This window comes from Phascolarctos cinereus, unplaced genomic scaffold (genome assembly GCF_003287225.1).
Source record: "Phascolarctos cinereus isolate Bilbo 61053 unplaced genomic scaffold, phaCin_HiC Scaffold_4;HRSCAF=312, whole genome shotgun sequence".
NCBI lineage: Eukaryota > Metazoa > Chordata > Mammalia > Diprotodontia > Phascolarctidae > Phascolarctos > Phascolarctos cinereus.
Genome location: NW_027555847.1, coordinates 645,237,055 through 645,250,438, shown reverse-complemented (window position 1 = coordinate 645,250,438; position 13,384 = coordinate 645,237,055). Strand labels below are relative to the sequence as shown.

At 37.7% G+C, this 13,384-nt stretch overlaps 1 protein-coding gene across 1 annotated transcript in view; it reads left to right on the top strand.

The window, feature by feature from the left end:
• The window catches only part of AGO2 (argonaute RISC catalytic component 2), a 157,126-nt gene that overhangs the window by 86,628 nt on the left and 57,114 nt on the right, over positions 1 to 13,384 (top strand). Inside the window, 3 exon segments of the mRNA XM_020967055.2 lie at positions 8,773 to 8,878; positions 8,881 to 8,956; positions 12,571 to 12,707. Of these exon segments, the coding sequence (XP_020822714.1) occupies positions 8,773 to 8,878; positions 8,881 to 8,956; positions 12,571 to 12,707 (319 nt within the window).

The following is a 13,384-nucleotide window of genomic DNA, read 5'->3' as shown; positions in this document are numbered from 1 at the left end:
AAAATCCCTTTTGAGCTCTTCCAAGGCCTGGGAGTGATTCATATTTTCCTTGGAGGCTTTGGATGTAGGAGCTTTGACTTTGTTGTCTTCTTCTGGTTGTATGTTTTGATCTTCTTTGTCACCAAAGTAAGATAATATAGTCTGATTCTTTTTGCGCTGCTTGCTTATGATCCTGGCCAATTACTTGAGTTTTAAACTCTTTGTTAAGGTAAGAGTCTGCTTCCAATGTGAAGAATGTACTGTCCCAAACTTCGGGGGTTTGTACAGCTGTTTTCAGAGATACTTGTAGGGTCCTGTAAATTTTCAGTTCTTGCAGGGTGGTATGATAAGGGGCAAGGTGTTTATTCCTTTCCTGGCCTGTGCTCTAGTCTGTTAGTGACCATAAGAACTCCTTTCTGTCCTGGAACTGTAAGGAGGGTTTCCTGGACACAGCCACTACAAGCTCCATTGTGCCAGCGCTCCTCCTCACCCCAGGATCTCTGCCCAGAACTGTGACCCAGATCCAAGCACGGGCAAAGCAAGATATTCTTGCCTCAGTACTGGCAAAGGGATCCCTGCAGTCCCCCTCTGATCAGCCACTCGATTCCCCCTCAGTCTGTGGGCTGGAAGCCGCTGCCCAGGGGCCCGTGCTCTGCGCTCTGGAACTGGCTCTGAGACCTAGCTCCTCTCTCAGCACTGCAGAAACACTTTTCCTCCTGACCTTCTAAGTTGTCTTTGGGATTCGTGAATTGAGGAGTCTGGAAACCACCACAGCTGCTGCAATTCAGTCCTCTGAGGTCTGCTGCAGGTTTGCTGCGGCCTGTGTACCCACGCCAAACTGCACTCCTCTACCAGCCCAGCACAATATACCTTTCTGATAATCATCCAGGTTGTCTTGGCTGGAAATTTGTTTCACTTTGTCTTTTTGTGGGTTCTGCTGCTTCAGAATGTGTTTAGAGCCATTTTTTATGAGTATTTGGAGGGGTTTGGGGGAGAGCTCAAGCAAGTCACTGCTTTCACCCTGCCATCTTGGCTCCGCCCCCAAGACTTATAAGTCTTGAGTAGTAAGTGGCCATTGTTGTTGCTGTTTCTGACTCCATTCCTCCAAGGACTACCTGCTACGTCTGATAGTCTGTGCCTACCCTGCATTGAAGTTTCCCAGAATTACAAGTTTGTCTGCTTTCATCACATTGATGGGGGTCTCCAGGTCTTCATGTAATTTTTCTTTGACCTCATCAGGGTTTCTCATGGTAGGAGGGATGATGTGTATTTGCCAGGTTCCTGCAAGTAGCAATTGCATTGTCATGAGCCTGTCATTCACTCCTTTTGGTAGGTATACAAGCTTGTTGATTGGATTAGTTTTTATTGCAAAACCTACACCAGCTTCATGGTACTCTCCGTCACTGCAGCCACTCCAGAAAAACATGTATCCAGCTCCAGCTTTGGTAAGCTGGCCTTCATTTGCCAGCCTTGTTTCACCCAGGGCTGCTATTTGGATGCAGTATCTGCTGAGTTCTCTCAACAAGGGCTGTTCATTCATCTTTCAAATCTACCAGATTTTGTGTTGTTCATAAGCATGGGCACATTCCAAGTATCAATGGTGAGTTGAACCAACTTGTGTGTGTGTGTGTGTGTGTGTGTGTGTATGTGTATGTGTGTTTCAATCATAGGGTGGGATCCCTACCAGCCATGTTAAGCAGGCCAGGATTGGGTGAAACAGACATTTTTTAGGCCATGTTTTCTAGCCCCTTCCTCACATCAGGAGGTAAGCAGTGCAGTCCTTAAAACATGCTGCTCAGACATCCATAGGACTGCCAAATCCCACTGCTGCTTCAGTCCAGTGAGATGACCCTAGGCCTTGGTTGCCTGAATGCAGGGTTGTGACTAAAGCTTCCATTGTATTTATATCTGCTTCTTCCCCTTGCCACAGGACTCTGAGGTGGGTAAAAATGGTAAAATGATATGGATGATATCTTTTGATGCAAGCACAAATTGGATTTCAGTGAGGCAGAGTTGCACAAAGTTGTTAGTATTACTCTGTCTTCCAGAGTCATTGATGTCCAATGGCAAGACAAAAGTCAAGACATCTGGCAGTGCCTTAGGCTGCAGTGGATGACCATGGAGTCTTTGATGTTTAATCAAGCTCTAAGCATTCCATAGTACTTGCTTCTGCCACCTTCATGATCTGTTGGAACAAATTGTTCTCATCCTCCTATTCTGCTGGGAGAAATCTTCACATGTTTGGGGTAGACATCCCCCTAAGTCACTGAGGGGTTTGAGACCCATTGGTTACCATCAACCTGGTTTAGCCATCTGCTGAAATGGTTTACTGGGATATGGCTACTGCTCATGCTATTCTTTCTTGGAATCAGATGGACACCAAAGATAGAAAATAGCCCTGAAAAGGATTCAGCAGCCCTCACCCCAGAGATACTAGTCTTCCCTGACACCCATACACCCCAATGTTTGTTGACTTGACAACTAAATCTGGGAAGAGACCGTAAAGATCTAATTCATTCTTTTCATTTAGCAAATGAGGGAACTGAGACCCAAAGAGGTCAGGTGATTTAAAAGAAAATGCTTTCTTATGTCATGGACCAGACCTTTATCACTCTATAACAGTGTCTGTATTTTTACTTCATGTTGCATCCATTGGAGAAAACTCAATAGTTAATTATTCCTTGGTACCCAGAGACAAAACATTATCTCCTGTGACCTCCAAATGTTACCTTATCTCATCCTCCCTGTCTTTATAATCATAATAACAATAACTAGCCTTTATATAAATTTTTTTATAGTTTCCCAAGCCTTATCTATGTTATCTCATTTAATGCTCAAAACTCTGAGGCAGATGCAATAATATTATAGGTATAATATTATCCCCATTTTACAGATGAAGAAACTGACTTGCCCAGGGTCACATAGATATTAAAGTTTGAAGCATGATCTGAACTGATGTTTTTCTGACTCCAAATCCAGCACTCTGTCTATATATTTGGGTAAGGTTGAACGGACAGTTTCTGTATCCCTGAAAAGATGTCAGTGTTATTGGAGAACCCCAGATTATTTTTCATCCTGGCAACAACAGTTCATCCTAGTCAAGTTAATCTTAATCTGTCCCAGGACATGATTTTGAGTTGGAATGTCCTTACACACTGGCTATTTCCCTGCTTCTGTGACTATTTCCAGGTCTTCCTTATCCTTAAAAAAGTATCTTATTATACTATAGTTCTAGATTACTTTTCCTTTTCAAGGGCAGCTAGATGGTGCAGTGGATAAAATACTGGGCCTGGAGTCAGGAAGACTCTTCTTCCTGAGTCCAAATCTGGCCTCAGACACTTACTAGCTGAGTGACCCTGGGCAAGTCACTTTACCTTGTTTGCCTCAGTTTCCTCATCTATAAAATGAGCTGGAGAAGAAAATTGCAAACCCAGTATCTTTGCCAAGAAAACTCCAAATGGGCTTACAAAGAGTCAGACATGACTTATATGACTGAACAACAACAATCTTCCTTGTCATTGCCAAATTTGTAGAAAAAGCTATCTGTGGTTCCTGATCCCATCACTGAACTGAACACCCTCTCTCTAGTTCTGAAAACAAAGTTTAAAATAAATAAAAGCAAATAGAGATGAAGTTGTAAAGGGAAGACAAGTAGGAAAGACAAGTTTGAAAGTAACTTTAAAAAATATATACTTTTTTTAAAAAAAGAAAGTAATATTAAAGGGAGACAGTCTCATAGCATTCTCTTTTTGTGTTTTGTGTGTACAGGGATGATCACGTGTGTATGTACATGTGTTAAAGCTAAAATAAAAATATATTTTCCAAGGAAAAGAAAACAGAAACATTTTGCTTAAAAGAAAAACATTCTAGGAATAATTTATTTTTTTAATATAGTGCAATTTTTATAGTTCTTCAAATAATTTTATAAATATTGCCTAGTATTTTTGTTATGTGGAATGAAATCTGATAGAAATTGGTAATTCATCTTGACTCCCAGAGGGGTTAAGTAACTTGCTTATGGTCACACAGACAGTGAATGTCAAAGCCCAAATTTGAACCTAGTTCCTCTGACTCCAAATGTAATACACTTTCCTTTTTACCATGTTGCCCTTCATTTCAGTTGGGCAGCTAGATGGTATATATGCCTTTGTGTGTATGTGTATATATGTTTGTATGGGAGTATGTGTGTGTGTGTGTGTGTGTGTTTGCACTTAATTGTTACCTAAGAAGGAAAGTAAGGTGGAAGGGGGGAAAAAAGAACAAAAGAAAACTTACAAGGAAGCAAAGAAAAGATGGATAGCCCTGAACGCAATGTGTTATATTTATTATATAGGCTTTCTTGAAATGAAAATTTATTCCTGTATATTTTGAATCCTCTCTTATGTTCTGCTTTACACATGGCAATGCTTTTTTTTTGTATTTAAGTTTGAATATTTAAGTTTGCTTCTTTTTCTTACTGTGTGTTTAAATTTAAAATAAATTAATAATAAAAATATTTTTGAAAATTCGTTCTCAATATGTGCTTATTATATTGTACTGTTGTACTAATGTTATATAGTTAGTATAAAATGTATACAAACAATTTTTATTTTATAAATTTTACAAAAGCTTTTTGTAAGACTAATATCAAGAGCATTTTGAACTTTTAAAAAAATATATCTTAATTTAACATAATTTGGAAGGTTTTTAAACAGGTTAGAAAATTATAAAGTGACATCATCTATGGCAATAAAAGCTTAGTTTTTTTAATGTCTTGCTAATCATAATGGGTTTATACTGTCATTAGCTAATATGTCAAGGCCCAATATATGCCCAGAGCAAGACTGATTGTTAACAATTATGGCAATAAATCTGTATTTCAAATAATTTGGATAATTATACATTTTTTCTGGTTTGTTATCTGATTAGAGCTTCATCTGTTCCTTCGAATAAGGCTGACAAAGAGCTTATACTAAAATAGCATAGCTCAATTCTCAGCTCTGCCATTTTTTTGTTATTCATTTGGGCCTGCATCATTAATAATATTTTTAATTCATGGTTTCTTTGCAAGAATGTTTTTAGGCCACTTGTCCATTTTATAAGGGTTATTCTAGTTAAAACGAGATAATGCAATCCATAATCCACTGAATTCGTCACATGTAAGCTGCAATATGTCACAATATGCTAAAAGAAAATTGAATGAGGGAGTTGTCAGCCCTTCCAAGTTGGTATGGAACTCTCATTCTTTTTTCAGGATACTTTGTATAGCACAACGTGCATCATGGTATGAGTGAGGGTTTTGGTGTCAGTCTGTATATTTAATAATTATAAATTTTAATTTATGGTTTTTAGATTAAAATAAATGTAAATACTTATAATATTTTCTTCCTGCCCCATGACTGATATCTTTTCTACTCCGTGGAATGTGTTCACCCCATATTCAAGAGTGCTGGATGAAATCATTGGGTGTATGAAGGTTGTATAGGTAGGTTAAGTTGGAGATAAATTGTGAAGGACTTTTAGTTAGGCAGAAGAATTGATATCTTCCTTCCCTCATTTGGAAATAGTTTGAGATGAGCAAGAATCACTTATGAATTTAATTATATTTTGTTTTTCTTATTTAAACTAAATTAATTCTTATAATCATAGATTTAGAAGTGGAAAGACCTCTGAGGCTATCCACTCCACTCATTTTATAGATAAGGAAACCGAGGCCCACTGTGTTATTTGTTCCAAGGTCATACAAATAATAGGTAGCAAAGCTAGGATTTGGATCAAGGTACTCTTGACTATAAATCCAATACTCATTCAATAGTACTACATTAACTCTTGAATTTATCCTTGAATTTTTCCTATATGAGGCTCATATGTTAGATTAACTGAGTTACTCTTTCCATCAGTGTCCATGCAACCTTTGTTAGACTGCTTAGGGATCATAGAACACAATTTGAATGGAAGTATGTATGCCCTTTTAAATCTAAGGTATTTGGGGTTTATTTTCTTTTGGATCTCAATCCTAGCGAAAGGAAGATCACTTCAGATATCAAAGGCAAGCAAAAGCCTCCTGTTGGTTGTTACACTTCATTTGCAGATTTGAGGTTTCTAATATCTTCCCAAACAGGAAATCCTAAATTAATTAAAAATTGACCACAGAATTAACTGTACCCTGCATTTTCATGTTCCAGTGGGCTTAAAACAGCACTGTTTAGATAAAGAGTGTGCCAAGTATTCCTAGAAAAGTTTAAATAAAAAAATGAGTCAGTGTCTTTTTCAAAAGCCTCCCCCAGTACACCTTGAAACAGAAGCAGGAATCCAGCAATACCACTACTAGGTCTGTATCTGAAAGAGATTTTTTTTAAAGGGAGAAAGAAAAGAAAAGGAGGAAGGGACTTATTTATAGCAGCTCTTTTTGTAGTGGCAAAGAATTGGAAACTGAGGGGATGTTCATCAATTGGGATGGCTGAACAAGTTGTGGTGTATGACTATAATGGAAAATTATTGTGCTGTAAGAAATGATGAGCAGGGTAATTTCAGAAAAACCTCCAAAGACTTATATGAACTGATTCAAAGTGAAGTGAGCAGGACTAGGTGAACATCAAACACAGCAACAGCAATATTGTACGGTGATCAACTGTGAATGACTTAGCTATTCTTAGGAATCTAGTGATCCAAGACAATTCCAAAGTACTCATAGTGAAAAATGCTAGCCACTTGCAGAGAAAGAACTAATGGACTCTGAATGCAGATAAAAGCATACTGTTTTTTGTTTTTTTTTAACCTGTGGGTCTGTGTCTTCTTTCACAACATGAGTAATATGGTAATGGTTTTGCATGATTAAATATATATAACCTATATCAAATTGCTTACTGTCTCAGGGAGGGGGGAGTTGAGGGACAGGGAAAATTTGGAACTCAATTTTTAAAAAGTGAATATTAAAAATTATCTTTACATGTAACTGGGGAAAAATAAAATAATATTTTAAATAAGTTAATAAAAAGAAGCAGAATCACTGTGGGTTGGCAATATTGTAGGTAGGAATAGTATTTTACATGAGGTTTGAACCAGGTAACCTTCCAGATTATTTTTCTAACCTCCACGTTTCTAGATGGGATGGAGGGGGGAAAAAAGGAATTACAAGGGATTATGTTTTATTAACCATATTAGAAGTATATGTGTACTTATCTAGAAATCAAATGTAACTGACTTTTGCTTCCACTAAGTGCCCCTTCTTGCACATTCACCCAAGGACTTGGGCTTCCTTTTCATTCACAGCCTTTTTATTGTTCAATCAGCAGCTGAGTCTTATGCTTTTTGAAGGGACTCAGAAATCCCTTAAAGTTGAACACCATCTATGGAGTTCAACAGCTTCTCTACAAGCCTCAGATAATTCTAAGACTACTGGTGCTCAAATTTCACTGTCACATTGTGACAGTTCCCTTTTAAATTTTATTAAAAATATATTCCTTTGGGCTTGGAATTTCTTTAAGTGTCTATCTCAAACTTATCTATATCCAAGGCAATGGAGTATGGAGGGAAAAGGACTGGATTTGTAATCAGGAGACTGATTAGATAGATCACAGAAATACTAGAAACGTATTGTATGTGTATTTGACATTCTTACCCTCACTTTGTGGACTGGATTATGGTAGCAGCTCATAACAGTAGGTTCAGAACTGTTTGAACGACTAGACTCTGTTAACTTCTCAAAGCTTGGCTTGCTTTTCCTCATTTTTAAATTGGATTTAACACTTCTACAACCCACCACACTGAATTATTGTGCAGATAATATTGAACAACTCAGCAGTACATTGGGTAGCAGTGAATCATGTGTTGGACTTGGAGTTGGGGAGACTTGAATTCACATCCTTCCTCAGCTACTTCCCAACTGTTTGAGTTATTTAGCTCTTAACCTTCATTTTCTTCATCTTGAAATTAGGATAATTATAGCATCTTTGAGAATCAAGTGAGATGTGTGTGTGTGTGTGTGTGTGTGTGTGTGTGTGTGTGTGTAAAGTGTATTGCAAACCTCAAAGCTGTGTATAAATGTTAGCTATAACTACAAATGAGATCAGGTGCATAAAAGCGTTTTTTGAATTGTAAAACACTGTAGATCAGTGGTATCAAATTCAAACAGAAAGGGAACTGCATATAAACTAGAAAACCTCAAATTAACATTATCTGTGGTTTATTGTGTTATATAATTTTTGTTAAATATTTTCCAATTATGTTTTAAGCTGGTTCTGGCTTACTTGGGCAGCATCTGTGGCCTGTGTGTTTCACATCTCTGTGATGGATGACTGTGCTGTTATGATTATTAAACTTCTCTAACCACAGTGTCTACCACTTAGTAGAAACTTAATAAATGCTTTTTAGCTGACTGGTTTAAAGCCTTTTCTAGTTAGTGTAAGTCACATTGATCTTTCCCTCCTTTCTTGGAATTTAGAGATGGAAGGGGGATGTTAGCTTAACTTCCTCTCTTTAAAGTTCCATAAGAAAGTAGTGTCTCCTATTATTACGTATGCCATTTGTATCTCCGTTATGATCCTTATCTCCAGCTGGTTTATGTATGGGCTGTCTTCCCAGTGAGGTTACAAATTCTCTGAGGACTCTGGTCATTTTTCTCTTACTGTCTCCCAAAAGCTCAGTATAGTGTCAGGAAGGCCTGTCATGGCCACTCAGTAAAGATTTATTCCAGTTGAACTCAGTTACCTTAGTTCTGGATTCAGACCTAGAGAGCTTCCTTCAGTAGCTTCAATTACCATCTCTGTTTTGAAATGGAAAGAATCATCTTGTTTGTTTTTAATATTGTTGCAGGTGGAGTTGGAGGTCACGTTGCCTGGAGAAGGAAAAGACAGGATATTTAAGGTGGCCATAAAGTGGATGTCATGTGTGAGTCTCCAAGCTTTGCATGATGCACTTTCTCTGGTCGCCTGCCAAGCGTCCCTTTTGAAACCATCCAGGCACTGGATGTAGTCATGAGGCATTTGCCATCTATGAGGTAAGACGACCTAGTGTGATTTTGTTTTTGAGTACCTGAAGGAATTTCATCTCCAAACTAGAATATTGCCTAAGAATTTTTTTAATTGTAAGTTAGAGTTGTAAGTTAGGTCAAGTTTTCATTTATTTAGTCTAATTAGTCAGGACACCTTAATTCATTCCAGCAGCTAAAGTCAGAGAGATCTACCATGTGGAAATTCTCCTTAATGCCTTTCAACAGGAGAGGACAATGAATTAAATCTTCTTATGCCTCTTTGAGTATAGAAAAAGGTACTTTTCATGAATTCAGGGATTACTCTTTCATACAGACATCTCTTACTTATCTTTAAAGGCCAAATAAAGCCATGATCTACCTCCTAGGAGCATTCGTGGGGAATCAATCATAAGCATCTATTGATGTCTCAAAGGTATACCCCAAACGTAGATTATCTACAAACTTAGAAAGATGATGATCAGTGTGACACCTTCTCTGTGCCCTCAGTACACACACACACACACACACACACACACACACACAGAGCCAGTATTGAAATGAGAGTAAGTGATTGACAACAGACAGCCCTGGATATGGCTCAAGGTAATAAACAGTCTCACACTTCTACATGTATAAAGGGATGTGGCTTTTCTGATTTCTGCCTCTGTATTCTGTTCTTCTTTTGGTTTAATAGATTGTTGGCAGATGGTCTTGGTGTCTTGCTTCAGGAAGGGTAACCATGATTCTGACAAGTGTGATGCATCTAAGACACACATTCAAAGCTGATATAAAAAGCTGTGAGCTTTTATTATGTGCTGAAAATTTTTCATATGAAAGTGACTGTTACCAGGCAGTGTAATAAGTTACGATTGGGACTGATACTGTCATGAAGGCCTGGCATAATCTTAAAATGCAAGATGCTTTACATCAAACTTTTCAACCCAAAAAATGGTAATGTGAAAATCTTATGTTCAAACACAGCTAGGTCCTGATTAGTACAAATAATGAGTTGTAGGAATTGATCACATTATTCAAATTCACATGGCATATTTCCATTAATATGAATTCTAAAACATGTGATCCACTCATTGGGACTTCATTGCACTTTAAAATACTCTCAAATTTCCATGATTTCATTTGCAATTCACAGTAATTCTGGGGTAGGCACTACAGGTAATAACCCCATTTTACTGATGAAGGCACAAAGGTTAAAGGACTCACCCTTGTTCAGAGAATATCACAGGTAGGATTCAACCCAAGGTCTTCCTGATTCAAAATCTAGCCATTCTGTGCACTGTGCTATACTGGCCTTTCAATGGATAATAAAAATCTGAAGCTACATATGCGTGGCTTACCCTTATTCATTTGGGCTATCTGTTTTCTCTGAGGTCAGCAGAGTGGCAAAGTAGCAAAAAGACTGATTTTGGAGTCAGAAATTCTTGGCCTGGTTCCCAGCTTTGATATGTAATATCTTTTGTGATGTTGGATAAAATACATTAACACCTTAGGACCTTATTTTCCTCATCAGCCAAATAAGGACAATGGACTAAATAAGGGGACTAAGATCCCTTCTATCTATAAATCTTACTTCTTTTCTTCCTTAATTGGATTTGGATCATTTCCTTTAATTCGTCCTTCCCCTTTTCTCCTCTAATTCCTTCTACTGTACTACCAGAGATGCTTAATGGTATGGGATCTAGGTATTAGAGACTTCTACATATAGCACAAGTGTTCTAAGGTAGAGTGGGCTCCTCAGTGAGTTCCCCAATGATGGGAGGTCTCTAAATAGAGGGAGGTTGAAGAGGGTATCCATTTTCAGGTATGGATTAATCTCTTATCTCCAGAATTTTTCTAATCATTCAGTGATCTAGACAGGGATTTTTTTGCTGGAGCTAGTTCAAACTGGCTCACAAAATAAAATTGTTAAGTCTAAAGTATCAACGTTTACAATATAGAAGTTGACAAATGGCTACAAATCAGGGCTTTATTGTTTTATTGATTTTTAGACTTAAGACTTAAGAAACTGATGGGAGGATATTAATAATGCAGATTAAACTTAAAAGTGTGTTGCAGATACTTTTTTTTTTGGAGATCTGGTTGTTAAACATTAACTAGCACACCCTGCCTAGAAACCCTTCTACAATATTTCTAACAAGTGAATACATATTTACTAAGTGACTACTCTGTGCCCATCCTGTGGTATAAGTCCTACTCTCTAGGAATTTATACATTCTGCTTATGGGGAAAAAAAATAAAAATAACAACAAAAATAAGTCCTTGGAAAGATAGTGTGCCTTAGTGGATAAAGTTGCAGGACTTGGAGTCCTCACTTACTAGCTATATGACTCAGGGTAAGTCACTGATTCTCAGCCCCAGGTTCCTCTTCTTTATACTAGAAATAATAATAGGGATTACCCCATAGGGTTGTTGTGACACTCAAAGGAGATAACATGTGAAGTGCTTTGCAAACCTTAAAGCAATATATAAATATGTACTGTTAGCTGTTAGATTCTGTTTTGTCAGTCAGGGAGTCCTTGAAGTATATTCCATCTGAGGTTACTTATGACTCTGACTCTATAGTTCTGTGATTCTGCTTATGAAGCAGCTAGAGAATAATACAAGAAAATATCCAAATGCAGATGTGTGCATGGACTTTGGGTGCAGGAGAGGATTGCCATGTGCAAGAAGGATTAGGCTTGATCTGCTTAATTCTAGAGTACAGATTTAGATTGAAGGGGGTGGTAGTTTCAGAGAGACTAATTTTAGCTCAATAAACAAAGGCCAATTAAAGCTTTCCAGAAGTGGCAGGAGCTACTACTTCTTGGAGGACTTCAAGGGGAGGCTAGATGACTACTTATGACCATATTGAATTCCTATGATTGTCAACTTCTTGGGGCTCTTCCTACTTAGAAATCATAAGAATTTGATACCATAGCATCAGTGCAGGCAGAAGTAGTTTCACATGGCTTCTCGAAGAATATAGAACTTGAAGAATGTGTTAACCCTACTACCATTTTTATCTACTTCTTTACTTCCTCATGACCCTACCTTTCCAGTTAGTGTAGCCACTAGAGATAGTCTCCCCATTTCCTAGTCTAGATTCACTGTTTCTTGGTCATTGGTAAACACTTAGGCCAATGTCAATTCCATTGAGATGAATACTGATAGCGTCAAGTGTCTGTGGCTGGATTTGAACTCCGGACCTACTGACTCAAAGGCTGGAGCTCTATCCCCTGCGCCGTCTTGCTGCCCCTGAATATCATGCCTTTGAACTTCATTCTCCTGGTTCTGAGTCCGTCCTTTCATGCCATTTGTCTTTTGCTATCCCTGCAGGTTACTTTGAGTCCTATTGATTCTATTACTTACCTTGGTAAGGCACAATTTGGGGTGAAAAAGACTAGCCTGGTTCTTATTCCTGGTATTTTAAAGGAAAATAGCAATTGCACTGTATTATCTTTTCATTCAATGTAAGAGGTGAGGGATCATATCATGTCTTATCAAAGGCTGGCTTCCTAGAAGGTGCTCGTTGATGAATAGTTGATGAATAGTAATTTTACTTTTCCTATATGTTCTGAAGTTGACTCTGTCATCTCATTTAAAAAGTAATTGGAACTAAACAGTGACTGATTTCTTGATTCCAGGTACACGCCTGTGGGCCGATCATTTTTTACTGCATCTGAGGGATGCTCAAACCCTCTTGGTGGGGGAAGGGAAGTTTGGTTTGGATTCCATCAATCAGTCCGACCTTCACTTTGGAAAATGATGTTGAACATTGATGGTAAGAATTTCTTTTGTGTTCTCACAAAGTGTTTATTCCTAAAGAGCTAAAATTTCATGACATTGTGGGTGGAGAGAACATCATTGCTAGAACTGGGCCACTTCTACTCCTGGTCCTGTGATCCAGGTTCCATTCTAAGCCTAAATTGTATGCCAAGATAAGTGGAGCAATGCATAACAGCACTGGATTTGGACTGAAGACTTGAGTTCAGATTTTCACTAGCTTTTGACCCTAGCCAAGTCATTTAACCTCTCTCTGCCCCAGATTCCTCATCTATAAAATGAGGATAATGATAGCACCTACATTTCAAGGTTGTTATGAAGAAGCAAGTTGGAAATCTTAAAGTACTATATGAATGCTATATTTTTATTTATTTTATTATCATTATTATTATTATAAATGAGGTCAAGGTTGTAGTTTGGTTATAGGTTTGATCTGCATAGTATATTAAAGGTAATATTATTTGTGACTCACCAGCTGGTTCTCTTCTTCATGACTCAATTGAACAAATATTTATATAATGCCTCATACATGCATTGCATTGTGAGAGTACAAAGATCAATAAAAGATTCCTGCCCTAGAGTGTAAGGAGCTTATTACTATCTAGTATGAGAGTTAAGACATAAATAACCTCCCCTTTTCACATTATGTGTTTTACTTATGTGACTCACATTAAA